Source organism: Ceratotherium simum, chromosome 32 (assembly GCF_057802395.1).
Source record: "Ceratotherium simum simum isolate JZ-2026a chromosome 32, ASM5780239v1, whole genome shotgun sequence".
Lineage (NCBI taxonomy): Eukaryota > Metazoa > Chordata > Mammalia > Perissodactyla > Rhinocerotidae > Ceratotherium > Ceratotherium simum.
This window is the reverse complement of record NC_141931.1, coordinates 17508638-17531735: the sequence shown is the minus strand read 5'-3', so window position 1 is coordinate 17531735 and position 23098 is coordinate 17508638. Positions and strand designations below refer to the sequence as shown.

The following is a 23098-nucleotide window of genomic DNA, read 5'->3' as shown; positions in this document are numbered from 1 at the left end:
TGAGTTGTTATCCAATGGGTTAATGAAATAGATTTACCTAGATTTCATTGAATTGTCAAGCCCATTAAACAAAGACACTTCAAATGTATAGCTGATAATGCTTCCAAATCAGTAAAACACATCGGAGATTTGAAAAATCTACCTTGAATTAAATTTAACTAACTAATATTACCATTCACAAGAATTTATACTCTGATCACCTGAATAACCTGTAGCGTGTAGCATACACACAGGTGTTTATCAGTGACCCCCAGAGATGCTGATTCCTTAGAGGTCTCTGAACCTCTCAACAAGATACTGATGCCCAGCCCAGATTGACGACCTCAGGTATAGACTGAGTAGGCATGGTGTAGCAATGTGCAGTCTGCAAGTCTTCAGTGGTTGGATATCACTAATAACAAGAGTAGAGAATGATGGAAGGTAATATGAAGAGTTCTGAGCATACAAGTAGAGAAAATAAACACAAAAATGTGTTTCCAAGTTAAAATGTTAGAATGTGCAGACTTAATATAGTATTGTCATTAATGAAATATAAAAGATTTTGTACTGACAACATCATTTAAAATAGCGAAGCTACCAAAAGGAGGCTGTTGAATTTAGTTTCCATTATGATCTAAAACCACAACGGCACTCAGCTAATGAAAAAGGATATCAGGATATTTTTGAAATTCTGTGCTATGGTATTTTTAAGATCTGTTACCCAACATTACATCATTTTCGCCCTTGAAGCAATTTCAATGAAAATCAAATAAATGTTCATGAATGGAACGATCCTGATTTCTATATAACTTCCACTATATTATGTAAATTGTGATGGGGATAAGAAGATATAAAATTACAATAATCAAGAAAAACAGCATGATTTTTTTACAAGTTGATAATAAAAATATTAAAATTTTTTCCCAAAATGATTTTTTCTTGAAAGAAAAATGTTTTCAATGTCAGGAAATAGAATTCATGAGAACTAAATGGAAGGAAGGAAATTCACATACCATGCCCACTGGGAAATTGATTTTGGAGTTTATTCTATTGTAGAGTTTCTCCCTTCTCAAGAGAAAAAATATTTTCTGGCCTGGTACAATGACCTCTGTAACACCAGTTTGCCAGAAAAAGTTAACAGGATGTCAAGGGAAAACCTTATCTATTCAGACGTACAAATTTATTTTAATGAGTCCAGGAATTGGTTGAGAAATAAATATTTGGAAAAGTCTGAGTAATTAATGTTGGGGAGGAAAGCACTAAAACCTTGGGCTTGGATCTTAATTTGAAGTGTTTATGCAGCAGTTCAGCATCTTTGGACTTGAATGGCCTGGGTTCAGGTCACCGCATGCCACTTACAAATCAAGCGCCCTTGGATAAATTCCTCAGCTGCTCTACGCCCCATTTCATCATATGTAAGATGAGGATAATAATTCTTATCTTTCAGGGTTATGAGAGTCAAAATACAATGATCTCATATATGTGAAGCAATTAGCATAGCACGTTGGCACATGCAATGGCAGAGAGAAGACATCGATAAGAAAATCATTTTAATTGCAGTCCTCATTTTTGCATAATAATCAACATTATTGAGTGATCATCTTCAAACACTGCTGTCTCAGTAACAACATGACTTTACAAAGTACTGCCTGCAGTCAGCCAACCCATGTAGAGAATCATCCATGGACTTTAGAAGCAGATGAACTTGACTTTGAAATCCAACTAGTCCAATTACAAGCTAAGGAGTGTTAAAAAAAATTACTCCGCTTCTCTAAGTTTCTATTATCTCATCTATAAAATGACGATTCTATTACTTATTTCAAAGAGTTAGTGTAAATTTAGAGAAAAGTATGCAAAATGTCTAGCCCAAAGCCTGACATTTAGTAAGTCCTCAGCATATGAGAGTTGAGTTATGATTACATTATTTTATGTAATATATACACAGATTACATATTCATATTTGTAAATGAAATGTACATTTAGACAGGAGATACTACATTTACCTTTCCCTCTTCAGTTTGGATAACCCAGAAGCAATTAATGTCATGAACATAACCAACATCAGGGCTCATATAGCCGAAGCTTCCATTCATCCCTGACAGGGACCCTCCACAAACTGCAAAGGAAAAGAAGATGGACTGTGCTTTCCAGAGACTCCAAAAAGGAAGAGGCTAGGTAACTCTGACCCTGCTGATGAAATATTTAGAGAAACCTGAGTTGCAGACAAAAGCCCTGCCATTCTTTCTTCTCCCCTGACCCCTTTTTTCTTTGACAACCACCCAAATCCCACCTCTTGTTCAAAGTCCAGTTGATGTCTCTTCGTCTCCGCCATGAAACCCTCCTGCCTCTTTGTGTTTTCTCTGGCTCCCGTTCTCTCTGCCTCTATGATACTTGACTTGACCCCACACAATTTAGTTCTTTTTTTTTATATATTTATTTTTGTGAGGAAGATCAGCCCTAAGCTAACATCCATGCTAATCCTCCTCTTTTTGCTGAGGAAGACGGGCTCTGAGCTAACATCTATTGCCAATCCTCCTCCTTTTTTTCCCCAAAGCCCCAGTAGATAGTTGTATGTCATAGCTGCACATCCTTCTAGTTGCTGTATGTGGGACGCGGCCTCAGCATGGCCGGAGAAGTGGTGCATCAGTGCGTGCCCAGGATCCGAACCCGGGCCGCCAGCAGCGGAGCTCACGCACTTAACCGCTAAGCCATGGGGCCAGCCCCAAAATTTAGTTCTTATCTTTCGTTCTTGTCTCTCATTTTGTATGTCTTGTCTCCTCAACTGCAAGATAAGCGGATAATATGTGGAGACAATATTTTATGCTTCCTTATTTCTCCACAGGGTCTACCATAGTCATAAATACATCACAAAGTCTCCACAAATGTATTGATTCAGAATCAGGAGTAATAAGCGAGGAGTGGAGTAGTCAGTAGAGGCTTTATGGAGGAGGTTGAATGTGAAGTCCTCCTGAGGGACAGATACATTTGGATGGGAAGCAAAGAAGGAATTTGGAGAGGTTTGGGGAAGAAATATCCCGAATAAAGGAACATGGCAGAAATATTCATGGTGGCACATGGGGTCGGGTGGTAAGGAAAGAAGTCTGGCTTGAATGGGAGTATTCTTAGGGAATTAGTGAACAATAAGATTAGATGGATAGGGTGAGGCCTGGTTGTAGAGTATAACTGAAAAACAGTCTCAATCTTTATTTAACAAGCAATGGGGAGTCACCATATATTCTAGAGTAGGAGAGCAACATGATTATGTTTAATATTCTACGGAAATTAAACGGCTGCTATAGAGAAAACTTTCCCTTAGAAAACTATAAAACCTTAGCATATTTTTTCAGAACAGACATAACGAAAATGGCAAATACTCATTTAATTTTTCTTTTGAGGAAAAGGTTCTTCTGGCTTAAACTGAGATATATTCAGCTGGTAAATTCTGTACTATTTTCTGCAAGGAAAGGTTCAGTTCTAAGCACTTGAGCAATTGGACAAGAAAGTAGGTTCAGTGGAAGAATCTGCAGCAGGACTCCTTAAAGGATGATACTTCTAAGCTGTGAGCATCTGTGGTATAAGAAACGCTGAGCGTACCTTGCTGGGGAATCTCACAGAGAAGTCCAGTCCAGAAACTTGTGCATTCACAACTGAAAGCATTAATACCGTCGACGCAAGCTCCCCCATTCAGGCACGGGTTGCTCAGACACTCGTTGATGTTTTCCGTGCAGTTGATACCAGCCCAACCTGAGTCACACTCACAAAGATAACCAGAGACTGTTTCCTAAGGAAAGAAAAAATATAACACCCTAAAACAAATGGATAGGAAATCGACTTGAATCATCACAAATAATAAAGAAAAGTGGTGCTATGTGATGTATGTAGCAGGTACGTAGATGCTTGAGCCGCAAGCATCTTCCAGTAGCCTAACTTGTATTAAATCATTTAAACCGTGATTGCTAAGTATAAGAAGTCAGATTTGTCTGGATCAAACTGTAGGCTTTGTTTAACTACTTGCTAAATCATTGAGAAAAAAAATTAATCCATTGGTTTTTCCTGGGAACTAAAGTTACTACCTATCTTTTATCTGAGAGTTATTGACAGCCCCTCATCTTAAGCTTGAATCATTACCTTAAAATTCTCGAATCATAGAAAATGTATTTCACAAAAGTGAAACTAAAATTATTCTCAAGTACTCTATCTCCTCAAGAAGAAGAAAGGACTCACAATGCATTGGCCATTTAGACAGGGGTGACTCAGGCAAATATTACTGAGTTGCACACATCCATTTGGCCCGTAACCATTTCCAGTATATCCCTGGAGACAAGTGCAGAGAGGTAAGGAACCTGTTCAGAAATAAAAATGGAAGTGTAAATACGATTCTGCTTGATTCAGATCCAGCAACAAAACTCAGGCTCTGTTGTATAGACAAGAAATCGCCAAGGTCAAGTCTGCATATCCCTAGGGGCAGACAAAACAAGATACGAGGAGAAAATATTAGAATCTTTATTTTTCTATTTTTTGTCTTAGAACAAGAAAGGCATTACACATTTCTAATACTTTAAATACTGATTGACTCTGCTGCTGTCAGTCCATGTCATGGTCCTGAGTTGTGTACACATGTGAGGTTCACCAGGGGAAAGGGGAGTTTCTCATCATGGAGGGGTTGGCAGCAGAAAAGAGTATTCTTGTGATGATGCCATCTGTTGCAAGCCCTGTGCGTATACTGACTGACTTAATCCTCTCAAGAGCCCTATAAATAGGTACTATTATAATCCCCATTTACAGATGAAGACAAAGCAAAGAAAGATTAAGTGCCTTGACCAAGGACATTCAGTTAGAATGTCAAGGGAAAAATCAAAATCTAAGCAGCCTTCTTCTAGAATCCTTGCTCCTAACCTAACAGTATGCTGTTAATCATTTAATAAACATTTAAATAGTCGCAAGTCTATATATATGTATATACATAAAAGTCTTATATGTTATTTTATTTATGAGAAGTTAATAGAAACAAAAGTGGTATTTTGAAATAGCAAGAGATATGATACATTATTCAGTAAATGGAGTTGGGCCACCCATTTGGACAAAAATATCAAGGTAGATCTCTATTTGATGCTATAGATGAAAATAAATCCTAAAAAGATAAAAGATCTTAATGTTAAAAATAAATGAAAGTATAAAAGAACACATACTTGGCTATTTTTAAAGAGGTCAGTAGAGAAGGCCTAATTCTAAGGGGAGTAATCCTAAAAGAAAAGATTTACCTTTTTGAATATATAGAAAATTTAAACTTCTAAATAGAAAATACCACCACATAATTAAAATAAAAACAACATGCCAGAAAAAATACATGTAAAACATAAGACAGATAATGAGATGATGTCCTTAGTACAGAATGAAATTTTACAAATCAATGAGAAAGCAGGTGAACAAAGAGAAAAACAAAAATGGTCAGTAAATATGTGAAAAGTATTAATTATTAATTATTACTAATCAAAAAAGTTAATTTTGACATAGTCAAAATTAAAATAATAGGAAGGCAATTTTTGCCTATAAAATTGACCAAAATGAAAAATTACAACAGTATCCATTATTGTCAAGGGTGGGGTAAAGGTATATTTTCATATACTGTTAATGGGTATATAAACCGATACAATATTTCTGGGAGAAAATTTAGCAATATATATTTTAAAAATCATAGGAGGTGAAGCTACTTTTATGCAGCATTGCAGACTCTGTTGGTTATCACCCTAGACCCATTTTTCCCTGACTTAGTAGTGAACCCCTTATTTTAACTGGTGGCATGGGCACCTGAAATAAAGACTACATTTCCCAGCCTCCCTTGCAGCCTGGGTTAGCCACCAGGCTCAGTCCTGGTCAATGGCATCAAAATGGAAGAGTCCTTGGAGGAAGTTGACATGTCCTCCTTCCACTTTTCCTCTTTCCTGCTTGCTGGAATACAGTCATGAATTAATTAGCTGGCTTAATTATCTTGGGAAATAATTGCTAAATTCAAGCAGATCATAAAAGAGCATAGCTTATTGCATTAAAAAATCCAAATGTATAGTTTCATAACATGGATTAATTTTTGAAGATCAAAATAAGAATTTTGAAGATAGAGGACTTTGTTTTTTAAATGTTGATTTGTTTACAAGGTCATATTAAAATACTCCAAACCAGAGGGAGAGATGAGTCATTACCTAGAACTGAGGAGCATGACGCGTCTGTGTGGCAGCCTCCATTATCGACCAAGCAGATGTCTATGAGTGTGCACACTCTTCCATTGCCCTCGTACCCTGATCACAGCAAGAGCAGAGACATGACAAACAACGTTAAGAATATTCGAGAAGATGAATCCCAATCTGGGAATCAAATATCATGAAACAGACCAACCAGAGATCCTCTATCATCAAAGCAGAAAACATGAATATGAGGTGTCATAAACAAAATTCCATAATTAAGAAAAGGGACAACAAGAATTAGGAAGCAGATTTCAGAAACAATGTTCTGGGCTGTTTCTAATGACAAAAATAAAAAATGAAAATAAGAAGACTATGAAACTACTGGTAGACTCAGAGAGTGCTGACACTAAGGAAGTTGACATTTTTTAATTACAGTCACTTTGATGATCTTAGAGCTAAATTATTGTAGAAGTCCAAAGTACTGTTGTTTCATGTTAATAAAACATATTGGGTTTCAGTTCTCCCTGAACTTCTTGGATAGTAACTCAATTTAGATTAAAGAATAGCAGTAATGACTTCTTTCCAGAAGGAAAGAAACTAATGTGTATTATATGCCTACTATTACGCCTGTTATTTAGTAAACTTTATATGTAAAACATCTCATGAGTGCTTTATATTAATAAATTATTTGTGGGGACAATGGAGCTATAGGTCTGTGATTCACAGAGAAAATTTTTCGAATTCTGCATTGTCTCAGCATGCTATTTCACAGTTTGTAAAGCCTTGTTGTTTTCAGCGATATTCAAAATATTTTTTCTTTCTTTCTTATAATATAGCTGTAGTAATGTGCCCTGAATGCATAAGTTAAATGAAACTTTCTGCACTATTCAGTATATCTCCTTAGACAGAAGTCATATTTAAAATGCAGCACAAGATCTGCTTTGAAATGTATGTTTTGCCTGTAATGGTATCAAGAAATTTGCTGTAGCACCTGGCGGACAGGCCTCACAGTGGTAAGATCCAAGTGTATTCACACACTCAACATGGGGAACCAGAGAACAAGCGCCATTGTTTATCTCACATTCATCAATATCTTCGCAATAGTATCCATTTCCTTGCCAGCCTAGAAAAATAAGAAGATTTGAAAAGTTAGCTCTATAGATAAATCAACAAAGAAGAAATGTAAATAGCCAAAAACATATAAAGACTTGCTTAACTGTAAGGAACTAAAGATTAAAATGAGATAGACGCTACCTATCAGATTGGCAAAAATTGCCTTAAATTCTGAGAATTAAATTTCGGCAAAGAGGTGGGCAAACAGGGTACTTTATATGCTGATAGTCAGAATTTAAATAAATAAAACCTATTTGGAAAGAGATCTAGCAGTATTCATTAAAATTTTAAAAATACATCCCTTTTGACTAACAATTCCTCTTCTTAAAACTTATCCTGCAGTGATAAAATTGCCAGTATATAAAGATGTAGGTAAGTAGATGTCTATTGCAGCATTGTTTAAAATGGGGGGAAAACTCTCACTGGTCAATAGGGGCATAGCTGAACGTATTATGACTCACCTACATCATCAAATACTAAAAATTATTTTTAATAACATGCATACACACATATCGAAAGAATTTTCCCAAATACATTTTAATCAAAAATACCAAATTTTAGGGCCGGCCCCGTGGCTTAGCAGTTAAGTGCGCACACTCCACTGCTGGCGGCCCGGGTTCAGATCCCGGGCGCACACCGACGCACCGCTTCTCCGGCCATGCTGAGGCCACGTCCCACATAGAGCAACTAGAAGGATGTGCAGCTATGACATACAACTATCTACTGGGGCTTTGGGGGAAAAATAAATAAATAAAATTATTAAAAAAATACCAAATTTTAGAATAATATGCAGACTATGTTCTCAATGGGGAAGAATTCTTTAAAAACCTGCATATGTGTCTATGTGATTGTATGAGGGAGGGAAAAGGTAGAAGAGGCAGAACAAATCGTTAACAGTGGTCTCATTAGGAGGATGATATTGAAAGTAAAGAAAAAATATCATTTTACTTAAGACATTTCTGTTGTTGAATTGTTATAAGTTTCATTACTCCCTATAATTCAAATGATCACAATTATAAGAACGTGTAAAACCTTTTAAATCCTTTAAAATATTTATTTTCTTTGATCTAAGTAGAGTCCCCTTCTAAAAATCTACCTAAGAAAATTATCATCTTCGTGGGTGAAGAAATGAGTGCGCAAAAAAAAGCTGGAAGGAAATATGCCCAAATGTTAACGGTGGTCCTCTGAGCGAGAAGACTACAAGAGTCCTCCCTTATCCATAGTTTCACTTTACACTTTCAGTTATCTGTGGTCAACCTGGATCCAAAAATATTAGATGGAAAATTCCAGAAATAAACAATTCATAAGTTTTAAATTGCACACCATTCTGAGTAACAGGATGAAATCTCCGCCACCCTGCTCTGTCCCATCTGGGACACAAATCATCCCTTTGTCCAGCATATCTACACTGTATGCTACCTGTCCATTAGTCACTTAGTAACCCTCTTGGTTATCAGACTGACTCTTGAAGTATCCCAGGGCTTGTGTTCAAGTAACTCTCATTTTACTTAATAATGGCCCCAAAGCCAACTTCCTTGTTAGTTATTGTTGTTAATCTTTTACTGTGCCTAATTTATAAATTAAACTTTATCACAGGTATGTATGTATAGGAAAAAACATAGTATATATAGAGTTTGATACTATCCGTGGTTTTGGGCATCCCCTGGGGGTCTGGGAACATAGCCCCCATGGATAAGGGAAGACTAGTGTATGCATATTTTTTTCTGTGGGTTTTTTTTGCATATTTTTGTAGTTCCTTTATATTTTATAAGCAGCATATATTACTTTGATATTCAGGAAAAACAAGGTGATTAACAGGAAAACAAAAAGCTTTTGTTTTTCTCTTCAACAATAAAAAGAATGTAAGAACACATTGCCCATCCTATAATTTAAATAATTTCCTTTTTTGATTTCTAGTCTTTAAAGATTGACACTGGCAAATTACCTTCAAGAATATGATTATTTGCAAATTTTGCTTGCCCCTGAGAACTAAGAGAGAAAAAGTCTTTACGTGTTTTTTCGAATGTCTTTCCAGTTGTACAAGATCCTAACATACAACATGAAGAAAGTCACTAAACCAAAAGTCACTAAATGAACAATAGGTGTGTGGGATTCCTTGGCAAGACAGAATAACAGAGTATTCAGCAGCTCAGCTCAGAGCCAGAGTCAGGCAGACCTGGGTTTGAATCCGGCTGCTTATAAGCTATGTGATCTTAAGCCTCTCTAAGCCTGCTCTAAGCCTCAAATTTCTGTATTTTAAAATGGGAATAATACTAATTCCTACCATTTCTTGTTTGTGTTATAGTTGCAAGAACTAAACATTGCCTAGCACAGTCCTTAATAATGTTTTCATAAAAAAACAGTTGCTATTATTATATTCTTTTAGTGCTCCACTTTCTGAGAACACCCACGGAGTGCAGATGGGTCTTGTAAACTCTCTGAGGTCTGGTTAATTGCCCTCCAGTGCACCCAGCACAGTGATCTGCTCTACAAATCTGCGTTGAATGGATGACAATGATCTCATATAGTAAGAGATGAAGCTTGGACTCAAACCCAGGTAGTCTCTGAGTCCACAGTCCATGTTTTCAGCAACTCAACATGACCACCCCGGGAGATCCGGTCTCTGTAGGTCTGTGATGGAGCTAGACATCCCTATTTACAGCAAGGCCACAGGGTCTTCTAATAAGACACACAGGTGAGAACTATTGGACTCTGGTGGAGATACTAAGAGGTCAAATAATTTGCCCAAGTTTACCAACCTTTGTCTAGTATGAAAGATGGGACCAGAGCACATGTCTTTTGATCTCAAGTCTAGTCAGTTAATGGCCATCGCAATAAAGTGTTTGACCTCACAAACTCTGTGGCTAACCCTGCCCCCAACGTTTGACTTCAGCACAGTTTGGGACAAACCTCCCATTTCTATTGTTGAATTGTTACAACAGTAAGATGGTCTGGGGCGGGAGTTAGTGAAATAGGACATGAAACTAGACTGGAACACCTCCTGAGAACGGTCTTCTTATCCTTCGACAGTGGAAGTAAATTGATTATGGCACATTGTCTGGCCGGCTTGCAGAGCCCAGCATGGCGCCTCTGGCTGGGCGTGGACCTGCCCACATACCTATTGGACAGGCCCCACAATAGAAAGAGCCTGGAGTGTTGAAACACTGGACAAGGGATGAACAAGGCTCAGGCTGGAGGCTGCACTCGTCTCTGTCCAGCGTGCAGGCCGAGCTGTTCTCCAGCGACGTCCACCCAGCATCGCAGCTGCAGCTGTACTTGGGCTGGCGGGATGACAAGAGTGTGAATAAAGACCATCCAGAAAAGCCTTTGAAAATCGCACCAAGCCCCCAACTGTTTATCCTCTAACATTCATTTCCTTAAGGCCAATTGAGTGGCTTCTCTTTTTCTTCCCATATGATTAAGCATTTAGACCAGACCATGCAAAAAGAGAAACATCTGTATTTCAGAGTAAGGGAAACCTATAATTTGCCCCAAAGATGCCAGGGAAAGAGCAACAACAATCAAGAACTGTAAGTCAATATAATTAAAGTCAATCAACTCAGCCTGCTATGTTTTTAGAAAGAAAAACACCCATGGAGGCACAGACCTTGGAAAATCAATTCTGTTTGTTTCCTTTTTGAAAGCCTCTCCTCACCCTCCCACCTACACTCCCCCTCCCACTATCATTGGAAGGGAACCATTTTCCATCACATGGGGACAAAAAAACAGAACTAAAAATAAAGACCCGAAGGTCTCACGCAAGGCCAAGTGGGCTGGGGTTGGGCCACCTTGAGGGTCAGGAGTTAAGGTCATCTGGACCCAGAGCACAGGGTCACTCAGGGACATGGGTTCACAGTCTGCAGCACTCACGGGGGCTCAGGGCCAGAAAAATCCAGACTCCTTAAAACTGAATGTTGTCGACAAGAGTGGGCCTTTTGTGTTTCCATGTATTGTCACAGTTAAAACTCACAAGGTCACGAGAAGGTCAGGTCTCACAGAGAGATTTATGCAGGAATAATAAAAATGGTAGTAATTTATGTAATGAAATCAACCTCTGGGTCCACCTTTCTGCTTATTTACCGACAACTCTCATCTCGTCCTTGCCTGTGCCTGGCTTAAGGGCAGGAAGTGACCTCCTCTCTGCAGCCCCACAGGGCCGTGCTTGTACACAGTCACGCAGGATGAAGAACTAATAACCGTGACTCCCTCCAAGGAGCCACATTCCAGAAGAGACCCACCTGTCCAGCCTGCACGCGGACTAGATCCTCACAGATGCCGTGGATGCAGAGCACCGTGGAGCCCTCCTCACAGTCATTGTATTTGGATGCACACTGGGGGCCATAAGTCTCAGGTGAGCAGTGACAACTGTTGATCATACAAGAGGACAACATCAGGGCTTATGCTTCAGGGTGAGTGCCTGTTTCTTAGCATCAATTAAAAATAAATAATTCCAACTGCAGTTCAGTGATGTTCACATGGAATCATGGAATGGAATTCCATGGAATCATAAATCAGCAAACCAGATTCACTGGCTGGAGTCTTAGAAGAAAATCACCGCTCTGCTTCAAGTGGTGGATTGAGTAAATGTATTATCGTCTCAAACACAGTGTTAGAGGGGCATGACTTACTATCTGGGCTAAGACTACCCCTATAAATTTTTCTGGTATCATGTCACCAAATATCACTTTCACAGGTCAGACATCTATAAACTGAGGGTGATGGAGTTTATTCAAGACAGTAAAGGGAGAGACCAATAAGTCCATTCACCGTCCGTCCAACCAGACCCACCAGTAAGCGTAGGTGACCTTCACTGAACTGACAAAGTCCTAGAATTTATACAATTCTAGGATTGTATAAGCCCACAGGCAATGGTATATCCACATCTCAGAGTCTACGATAATTATGATTATATTACAAAGGGCAATACTTCCTCGATCCATAAGAGATGTAGTTAACATAGCAACATTTCTTTCATAGTCACATTTTAACTCATAACAAAATGTAATTATTACACAATACCTAAGCTAGCAGTGAGTGTTTATTGTTAAGAGAAGATTTCAGTTCAATAATAATCAAATAAGCAAAGTTGTTTTAAACTAATGTAATTCTTAAAATTGCTGAGTTAGCTTTATATCTGTACTGTAGCTTCAAAGGGAACGTGGAAGGTGTGAGAATGCAGTTGGGGAATGGGAAGGGGTAGAGGAGTCACAGAGCCTAAGCTTACTTCCACATGTCTGAGCACATCCCATGGATAGAAAAGCCAGGCCCAGAGGTCATGTTGGCCTGACTTGAGCAGCACTGGCCCACTTGGAAGAAACGAACCATCAGGGCTGAGTGTCAGAGACCAGGAATGGGGAGGACCTGCATGGCCATGAACTGTGAACTAGTTTCTGAATGTTCTGGAAAAGGGGCCATTCCACAAGGCGAAGAAGCTCTTTTAACAATACATGTTGAGGCACAAGATGCTTAGCTGATGTCCACGGATGAAAACAAACGTGTGATTGACAGTGTGGGAAATGAGAGTTTGGCTATTTGAGAAGCAAAAAAGCCACACTCTGGTCACAAACTTGGTGTACCCAAAGAGGGTCTCAGAAACAACTGCTGGGGTGGCTTGTTTGAACGGGTTCTAAGGAAGAAGAGATCAATGAATGTGGTGAGAAACGGAGAGTAAGAATATGATGAGTACCATTCAGGCACTCTCACATGTAGGGTTGTCAGATCTAGCAAATAAAGATACAGGGTGTCCAGCTAAATTTGAATTTCAGACAAATGAATAGTTTTTTTGTCTAAGAATGTCCCATGCAATTCGCAACATCAATATATAATTGTGTAAAAGTTGTTCCACTAATAAATTACATTTCTGAGCAGTCCAAGGTTGCCTTTCTCATTAAGACGAGGTCATAGATTAATAGCAATAGATGATTAACCTCAAAAAGAAATTCAATTATTCATTCCCTACCCATAGCTATTTATCTTCCTCTCATCTCTCTCTTTCTATACTCTCCCTGTCATATTCTCTTCCCTTTCCTCTTTACTCTCCCAGCCTTACCCAGACTATTCTTCCAGAGAATTTAATTAGACTCTTGGAGATTATAGAACTTTAGACCATTTTATATACATATTCGAGCATTTGATCCAAGTGACTTCTCTGCTAAAGTTTATTTTACCACCACTTTCACGCCCCCCCAAATTTTTTTAAATCTTTAAACCAATTATTACTAGCTTTCCAAGTCTTTCATGTATGAGAGGTCTAAGTATTCAGGACCCCAGGGGAAAAAACTACCCAGGTTTAAATCCTGACCTCTCTCCTACCTATTGTTCACCTTTGTTTCTTATAAAATGCTAGTGCCAACCTCTGAACTGGACTTTCACCTTGGGGTCTAAAGGCATTTTCCTGTAGGAAGTGCCCAGGAAACTGTGTTTATCTTATCACTAAGTGCTTTGCTGTTGGAAAATGGCTTAAGGTTGGAGAGGAGATTCTGGTTCCTAGACCTGCAGTTAAATCCTCTCTCTTGTTGTCTCTCTTCCTTCTCCCTTGATATTGTCACTTGGAGATGCGTAAATTTTAATCCCACACTCTTCTCTAAACAGCTACGAAGTGTACTTCTTTCCCTTAAGTTTAGGTAATGTGAGAAGAAGAAAGCAGGAGGGAGGGAGAGAGGAAGCCAAGTACACTGTCAGCTTCCTTGCTAGGATCCTCAAAGACAAGTATTATTAATCCCATTTTACTGGCAAGGCTCACATTGCCCTAGGCCACAGAATTAGTAATTGGCAGAAGATGAATTAAAACCTAAGTCTGTGTTACTTCTGCACCATTGTTTTTCCATGTCACATTCCCTGGTTCGGAAAGGTAGAGTTAATTGAAGACTTTCCATTTTTATGTGTCTTTTCAACATAACAGTGTTTGCATGCAAAATGTATTCTCAAGGTGTCTGGATATGCCCTTTAAAGAAAAAAAGTAATGAATTATATACCTCCCGGCAGAAGTCACTTTTGTAATGACCTTCTATTGCTGCTGGTTTGGTTCCAGCAGAACAAAACTGGGCTTTTCAGTCTTCAAAAACACTGCAAGTGCGTTTGGCAAGTGAAAAGAGGTCAAATACACTTTTATAGTCGTAGCTTAACTTGCGTTAGAGTCCATGGTGCAATATTAATGTAACTGACTCACTGAAAGAGTTAATAAGTTTAATACCTAACTGTCGTCTGAGCTAAAACCAGATTATCCTCATCTGCTCTGCATGTTTTAAAATCCAGCAGTGATAAGAATAGAAATAAATAATACAAAATATGCTAATCATCATTGTGTTCCTGGAGGATAAAAACAAACAAACTCAACTTATTTTTTCTAGAAAGCCTTCTAGATCGGAGCCTCATGTATATAACACACACCATCCACGCATGGCAAATTTGGATCCCAAGGGCTGTCTTAAATCTAAAGTAAGCAGAGGAACGATAAGAATCGATTCCTCAGAACAAAGAAGCAATAACAAAATTGAGAAGTAGCAAAATATTATGTTAGCTGTCTGAAGCAGTTGGGGGCAAGACTCAAACCACAAGAATGGGTAGAGACAGACAATGGTTTTCCTTGCTCTGCTTTCATTAACTTAAAAAAAGAATTTTTTACCAGAAATTTTCCTATGAAATAGGGCTTCCAATTAATTAGTATTTGCATAATGTTTATCTTTCAAAAGTCTTTATAATTAGGAATTATTAATCCCTTTAAATAAAGACTCCTTTGTCTCCCCAAGTAAATGGGCTCCAAGAGTTAGAGCCCATTTACTCTAAGGGGGGGACCCAAATCCAAAGCAAACCACTCATCATGACTACATTTCTGCAGGTCTAGATTATTCAACAGCAGCTCAAGGTTTCCTTTAGTAAATGTCTGTTGAAGAGGTTTCTAGCCTCAGGGAAGCTACTGATTAACAGGATTTAATCTCACATAATTAACAGAACTCAAGAAAGTATCTTAGTGTTCACTGTTTCATTACACACAGATTCTACAAAGTAAGCATTTAATCTTATGCCTGGGCACATTTTTCTATTTTCTTTTATTCCTTCCAAAAGTCTCTATCATATGCCTAATTTAGAGTATTTAGGTCACAGATAATCAACTAGAATTCATGAGGCTTCACAAACTATCCCCATATAGAGGGGAAGAACCCAGATTTAAATGTTCTGCTCTCTAATGTCCTCCAGCAAATCTGTGAAGGGCAGAGACCAGAAACTAAAACCAGAGTCAGCACAATGAGTCCTTGGGCTTTCTTTTACAGGAAGATGCAAGAGAGAACTCAGCATTGCTCTTAGAATGTTAAATCCACCATTTAGGCAGCTCTCAACAAATAAAATGGTTCTCTCTCTCTTTCATGTTTGTATCTGAACAAGAACTCTAACCCCTGACATGCAACAAATAGTTGTCTTAAAAAATAAGTTTGTCATTTCCATTTCGCAGGGGTAAAAATAATGTGCTAAGGAGAAAAAAAAACAATTTTGACTTGGTCTATGGGTCTAATCCCACCTGCTGCCCACCTTTGTTATCTGTTGGCTTGCAAGCCCCCAGAAGACAATGATGATAAAGGAAGACCAGGAGTGAGATCTAATCTCCAGGACACTTCTTGACATCAGCAAGGCAGGAAAGTATCAGTGCTGAGAGTCATTTGTCACCAATATCTCCAAGCAGCAATTCTCACTGATAGAAGCCCATAAATAGAAATCAGGAGATAATGCTTTCAAGGGAATGAAAGATTAGACCTGCATTTTGGATCTAGCCCAAGTTTGAATGTTTACAAAGGCAGGGATCAGGGGATTCATTTAAATAGAAACAACATCCTGAAAGCAAAAGGCTCTTTAATAACATAATACTTAATTTAAACCAGAGGTGGTTAATTTTGGTTGTGCACAATGATTAAATCCATAGATGTATCTACCAGAAGTTTGAATAAGTTAAGGTGGAATGAGCAAAAATTTTAAGATAAGAACAAAAGGATCAATTAAATGAAAAAGAGAAGGATTGTGACTGCTTTTTGAGAAAACAGTGTGCTAACAGATGACAAGGGAAAAAACAAAATTACTGCACTCATTTTTGCTGCAAAGAATAGAATGGATATCCTTACAAGGGAAATGGAGAACCAGATAGCAGAGACACTAGTAAAAGAGCAAATAATTGCTCTTTACTCCAGTGAGATTATACCCCAGAGTATTGAAAGAATTTGTTCACGCCATAACAGAACCAATTTCTTCATCTTTTAATAATCACAGAATACAGGAGACCAACCAAAATATGGGCAAAAACAATGTCTAGAGATGTTTTTAAAAGTGATTTTAAGGAACTATACAAAAGTAAGTTTGACCTGTCATAAATTTTTGGACTTGATTATTTAAAAAAATAGCATGTCAGCCAATATACCTTTAGTGACCAATATTCCTAGAGTTTGATGGGAACATGGAGGTGTTGTGAAGCTTGTCTTAGCTTAGTAATGGAAGGGAAGTTTTCCCAGAGAGGGAAATTCCTGAGCTGAGCAGAATGCTGTAGACAAGCCATTCAACAGGGTAAATCAGAAGAGAAGATAGGAGCCACATGGTGATTGGGGTAAGGGGCCTTATGGCTAATTGAAGAAAGGAAATGAGAGTTAACTATTTGAAGAAAACCTGAGTTCACTCTCTGATCTTGTTGTGATCAACATTTTAATAAGCGCTTCAGTGAAGATATCCTTATTAATCTATTAGCTCACTGATCTATTGAATGAGTACAGCAGTGGCCTGCTGGTATGATGGGGTATCCCTCTTCTACTTAAAGCTGTTCAATAGCTGCCTCTTCAATGCTTGACTCTTACTAACTTTTCAGCCTCATCTTGCACCATGTCGTCCCTACTCTCTATGCCAGCCTCGGTGGCCTTCTTCCAGTTCCTCAGGGAATCTAGAGAAAGCATTTCTTCATGGGGTGACAGTTGAGGACACAAAAGCTTTTCCTCATCTAAATAAATGGTTATATGTATGTTAAATAAGAGCCACACATTTCCCCATGGAGTATCTAATTTTGCTGGTAATGCAGATAGTTAATCTTGGATGTTCTTAACTAGGGGATATTCAAGTCTTTCAAAAACCCACTCTCTTTATATTCTTTTTAAATAGGCAAAAGTGACACATAGTTTTGAGCCAAAGCTTTAAGACACTCCATGTTTCTGCTCAACCCTCAACCATGGTTTTTGACCAAAATCGTAAGAAGGACATTCCTCAGGCAGCCCTTGTTCCTCCAGCCGAGGCCTAAGAATGAGACGTGCAGACCAAACCTAAACCGAAGCAGAGCCGCCGTGGCCAATCTGCTGACCCATGAGTATGAAAAATAAATCCTTGTTGTTTAAAAAATAAAGAAAAATGTTACCTGTAATTCCCTGCTGTATTTATACATGTGGCTCCATTCTGGCAGCCGAAGGGTGTTCCCGAGTAAATCTCACATTCGTTAACATCATCTAAGCACAGAGGACCCTGTGTTCATGTAAAGAACAGAGTCAGGTGTCACAGGTCACCGGGGCATCTGGGGCTAACATGATAAGTTTAAGGATTTACACATGGACAATAAAGAAGTCTTTGGTCAAGACAAATACAATAATACTAATACTAATCTCTGGTTACCCTTCCTCTGGAACTCAGATTTGGCCAAAAGAGCCAAAGAGCTCTTCTTACCATCACACCAGTCACTCAAGAAGAGTCCTTATACAAGCTAATCCTCATTTCACTGCGGCGCTAAGACTGGGAATACTCAATTTTTTTTTTAATCTGTGTGTCAGAAACATTTTCACCATTAATAGAAAAGGGCAAGAAAATTTACCTGGCTATGTCAAGATTCCTTTAGTAGTCTCAATACTTAACAATTTAAATGAATGCTAGCCGAAATATCATACCCTTCCATGTAGTTATGCAATCAAGTGTACCCCTCCTTAAGATAGCTTAGGATTCTGTGGGTTGTATAATCATGCCCACCATTGTTTGCAGTTTGGCATACTCCAAACATTCTGATTCGGGAGACCACAGAATCCTAGAAACTTTGGGTGGAGAATTAAATATGTCTGAATGATTCCAAGGAAACCACAGAGGCTGACTCACCATCATTTTTAACCAAAGACCAAGTGACTCACCTTCCACTGTGAGGGACAGATACAATAAAAGGAATCATGAAGATTGAGGCAGGTTCCACCATTTTGGCAGGGATTGCTGCTGCAAACCTTTTTGTCAACTGTCTGAAACAAAGACAGGACAGTCAGCGAGACAATCATCCTTTTAGGTGGCAGCAGTGAAAGACATGATTCAGTGCAGGTGTTCATGGAGGATTACATTTCACTCCTAGTCAACCGGGGTCTTCCTCTAGACTTTAAACCAATGACTTAAGTTCTTCAAATCAAGTCTCTCGTGAGAAAACAAAAAGTGTTTCTTATTAACAGTCTTATTCATATTCCTTTACTGTACATGCATTTAACCGGGGATGGGATGAGGCAGGAGGGAGAAGAGTCTCACTTTATTCTTTGGAAAGGCATTGTTCGCCGGAAAAATATTCGTTGGTGGACAAGAATAAAGATTTCAAGTGTAGGAATAATAATGGACATTCCTATTGTACTAAGAAAATAAAATGGAAATTCCAGTTCTTTTGCTGTTATTCTTATCTTTGGTACCTCCAGACAAGCATTTGAAATCTGATCATCTTTTGCTGCCACCCCTCCTCCCATGGGTTAAGATGACTGAACTCTTTCCACTGCAAGTCCCTTTGTTTGAAATGTGGCCAGCTTAGGTACACCCTGCACTCTCGCGCCCACGTGACCACTTTCAGACCACAGTCACAAACAGACCTGCCTTTGTCTACCCAACCTGGGGAATCTTACCATATGTCAGCTATCAGTTCCAATCTTATAAGATTCGTAATGTCTTTGAGGGCAGAGAAAAATTCTTTAGAGAGGACAAGAGATTATGCAAGGAAAGCTACTCTATTAATTTCACCTAATCATAGTCTAATTCACTGTTTTAAAAATTAAAATAGGGACAAAGTATTCACTACATGTTTTTATATTCAGTGACTCAGAAAGAAGTGTTCCCTTCATTTTACAGATGAAACTGAGAGCCGGAGGGGAGCCAACTGACTTAGCACCATGGATTGCAGAGCCCATTCTGTCTCCACCTTTGTCATAAGTCAGGAGACTGCACATGTGAGGGTCTCTTCCTGGACTCTGTTTTCTTCCATTATTCTGTCTATCTTTGTGCCTGTACCACAATGAGCCCTGTTCATCAAAGGACACTGTTAAGAAAGTTGACCACAAACTCATTACAAGTTTTTCTGGCAAACAAAAGCAATGCTGTCTGGGGATTAAAAACTCAAAAGCCTAGTGGGGAGGGAGGTGGGCAGCAGGAAATGGAATCAGAAAGGAGTCCAGGGGACAACAATAGGGAGTGACGGGGCCTGTAGTGCCCCGAGAGCACTTCCCCTATCCAAAGGCATAAAGGCACTTACATTCAAAATCATTAAAAACGCTTCCCGGGGGGATGAGGAGAGGGAAGACAGTCTGAGCTAATCTTGACCATGGCCTCCAGCCCTTGACATGTGGTGGGAACAATGAAGCCCTCTAGGAAACTGAACATTCTAGTGCTCTGTCTTGCTCCACAGGTATGATTCCTCGCTCATTTTCTCACCTACTCGCTTAAACGATCAAGGCTAAGAGGGCAATTTATCATTCCTTTTCCTTGGGAAAAAGAATACATGAATTTGTTCATAAAATTTAAAACACCAAAGTAGAGGACAATGCTTGAAGCATAATCAAAACAGATCAAGAATATTAGGGCAGGGAGTCTTAACCCAGAATCCCCTGACTTGCATTTAAATTTTTAAATATGGGGACATTCTGTGCATTTTTCTGGGTAGAAGTTTATGGCTTCCATGAAAATCTTAAAAACGTCACCTACCTACAAAAGGGGTAAGAAGTCTAATATTACAAGGACTGGTTTAAAAGCATGTAGTAAACTTATGGAAGATTTGCTTTAAGAAATTGTGCAAATTTAATCACCAGCAAATGTACTTTAATGAAATTTGGAATATTTTGTGATGCACCCCAGACTTCTGAGTTTAATGTTAGAGAGGATGCATGGCCTTTCAAAACTCAGCCCTTGATGCCAGAATCAGCAAGTTGGGTGGTCACCAGCTGACCAGGTATAGCACACTTAAGCCTGCCATAACATGGTTCAAGAGGGACAGCGTAGGAGGAGGAGCACGTGGACTGCTGAACTCAGAGTCAGAAGGCCTCACATGCCTAGCCACCCTGGGCTCGTCACTTGATCTCCCTGGGACTCAGGTTCCTCACCTGTATCCTGGGAAGCATAAACTGTGATGAGAATTAAATTATGGGAAAAATCAAAGTCCTTGATGCTGATCATCCGTCCATCTTAAGATAAGAATACCAGCTCCATCAATGATTCTAATGTATTTTCAGTGAAAGATATTAGATATCTAGTAGTTATGGGACTCACCTGCTGTAAGCTTTGAAATTTTCTCTCAAGATCCATAAGCTAGTAGAGAGGAGGAAAAAGCATCAGTTAATAAGAAGGTCGCTATCAGAACATGTGCGAGGCCTACTTAGGCAACAAGCCCTCGTCACAGCATTTCCAACCTTCTGCCCATCACCACCTCTACATCCTCTATTAGAGCTGTGTCATTTAGCCAGAAATTCCGTAATTACCATGCTAAATTTCTAAAGAGGACACAAGTTGGTATACCTTCTGTGAAATGGTTACTTACAAAGTTGAATTAAGGCGAACGAACCCATTTGGTCTAACGATGTGGAGGTCAGACTTACCGTGGAATTAAGCTGATAGATTTGACTAGAAATATTTTGAGGCAGATCAATTGCACTCCTTTTTAAATCTGTAATATCATCTTTGTTTTTCTGGATCTAATTTTAAAAGGAAGAAGAAGAAAAAAAGAGGAGGAGGAGGAAGAAAATGTTAGTGAAAAAATCATGTATATGTGATAGGAATAAAATTTAAAATTTTGAGTAGTATTCTATTCTAAGCACTAAAATCTTGCCCATTATTATAAAAACAAAAACAATGCCATGTATAATAATCATCAGACTAAAATAGCCACGGCATAATTCCATCTACCCTTTTCCGTAACAATGTATCAAAGTATTTTCCATTCGCCTTTTTGGCCATAATAGCAGTTTAGAGTCCTCGTTAAGAGACCTGGCTTGGAATCAGACTCTTCAGGTTTTAAATCTTGGCTCAGCCACTTATTGTATGTCGTTAGGCAAGTTACTGAACTGCTACAGGTTTCCTTTCCTCTCTTAGAAATGGGGTAATAATAAAGCCAACCTCATAGGGTAGCTGTGAGGGTTAGATGAGGCAATGCATGTAAAGGGCTGAGCACAGTGATGGCCCATAGTAAGCTCTAAATAATGCCAGTTTCTAACACTATGACTGATATACCAGTGTGATGTAGTAAATAACAAGCACTGAAAACACTCAGTAAGGCAGGAGAATAATTGGGCAATTGTGTTCCGCGGCAAAAGGAAACTTCTCTGGTCCCCCTCCTTCCTGCTTCCCTTGTGGAGCCATCCCAGTACCCTCTGTACATTCTCTGGACTAGAGTACATGAGCCTCCACAATGAGCCACTTCCCGCTAGCATTACACCCTCTACCCATCATTAATGCTAGGGCATTGTTCTTTACAAGGACTTGTCTCACCTCCAATTATGTTCCCTGTGCTCAAGATTCAAGGTACAGATTAATAAAGACCTGTTCAATTAAGTGATCTTATATGGATATACAAAATTGCTTCAACATATTTCCACTGCATTACCTGATGCAAACATTCATCAAGGTCTTCATCATTTAATTTAATTTTTCCCAGGGATCCACTTCTAAATTCAATGTTTTGAGTAGACCCAGTAAGAAACACTAAATTTCCCCTTTCTGTAGTCATTCGAGGCCTGTATAATTCAAAGCAGAGAACACATCAGTATTTAGCACACATAATTTTTAAACCTAAAGAATAAAGTTTCTCACTGAATAACTATAGATTGCATATACCTTTGCTTTGTGGTCGACTCCACCAAATTCTCCCTGCTCATCTGCCATTTCTTTCTCTGCAAATTTCTTGGAGATATCTCCTAGTAATTGCATACTTTGCTTAATTGCAAAATGATAAATGAAAAATTTGTGTATAAGGAGATAATTCCATACAATAGTCCAAATGTTTTTCCCTATTTGTTTTAAAGATCATTGTTTTCTTCAAGAAAAATTTCACCTTTGCTTATCTAGCTATTTGTGAAAACTGATGAGGAACTACCTTAGTCTATCAGAAATAATCCATGTGTCTACTTACTGTTGGAGATCAGAACTTCTTTTTTGTCTCTGCAGCTCAAGTCCTCCAGCTTCACCATCTAATTCAGCAAATGTCAATAAAATAATCAAACTCCAAAGAAAAGGTGAGGACATGTTCCTCACCAACCCTCCTGCCTGTCGGGTAAGAGGGAGGACGCTCCAACCAACTCAGTGTGGGACTTGGAAGAAGGCAAACCAGGCAAATGTACTTTGACCTGTAGAACATCCTGCAACTTTTCAGTTTTTTCTTCTTTGCCCTAGAAGGCGATGTTCTTTTTTTCTTCCTAAGGGATGTAAATGATCTTAGATCTTCAGTACTCTTCAACTTCTGAGAGGTCAAAATCTACCCTTAAGTGATGCACAACTTAATCATTATCTGTTTGACCTTTGAAATGGTAACAAACTGCTTTGAAAACAGCCACCAAAACAATCCTGCTTAAGAAAGTAGCCACCTTGCAACAAATGGTGCT

At 38.8% G+C, this 23098-nt stretch overlaps 1 protein-coding gene across 1 annotated transcript in view; it reads right to left on the bottom strand.

Moving 5' to 3' along the window:
* Nucleotides 1-22761, bottom strand: part of CUBN (cubilin) — a 256070-nt gene extending 233309 nt beyond the window's left edge. The window contains exons 1-13 of the mRNA XM_087420786.1: nucleotides 22630-22761; nucleotides 22105-22234; nucleotides 21101-21196; nucleotides 20775-20813; nucleotides 18404-18505; nucleotides 17650-17753; nucleotides 11510-11636; nucleotides 10390-10552; nucleotides 7150-7281; nucleotides 6177-6272; nucleotides 4204-4322; nucleotides 3574-3760; nucleotides 1983-2095 (exon numbers count right to left, since the gene is read on the bottom strand). Coding sequence (XP_087276912.1) covers nucleotides 1983-2095; nucleotides 3574-3760; nucleotides 4204-4322; nucleotides 6177-6272; nucleotides 7150-7281; nucleotides 10390-10552; nucleotides 11510-11636; nucleotides 17650-17753; nucleotides 18404-18505; nucleotides 20775-20813; nucleotides 21101-21196; nucleotides 22105-22234; nucleotides 22630-22742 — 1521 coding nt within the window. The 5' untranslated portion in view covers nucleotides 22743-22761. The remainder of the gene's footprint in view (nucleotides 1-1982; nucleotides 2096-3573; nucleotides 3761-4203; nucleotides 4323-6176; nucleotides 6273-7149; nucleotides 7282-10389; nucleotides 10553-11509; nucleotides 11637-17649; nucleotides 17754-18403; nucleotides 18506-20774; nucleotides 20814-21100; nucleotides 21197-22104; nucleotides 22235-22629) is intronic.
* Between the last annotated feature and the right edge of the window lie 337 nt (nucleotides 22762-23098).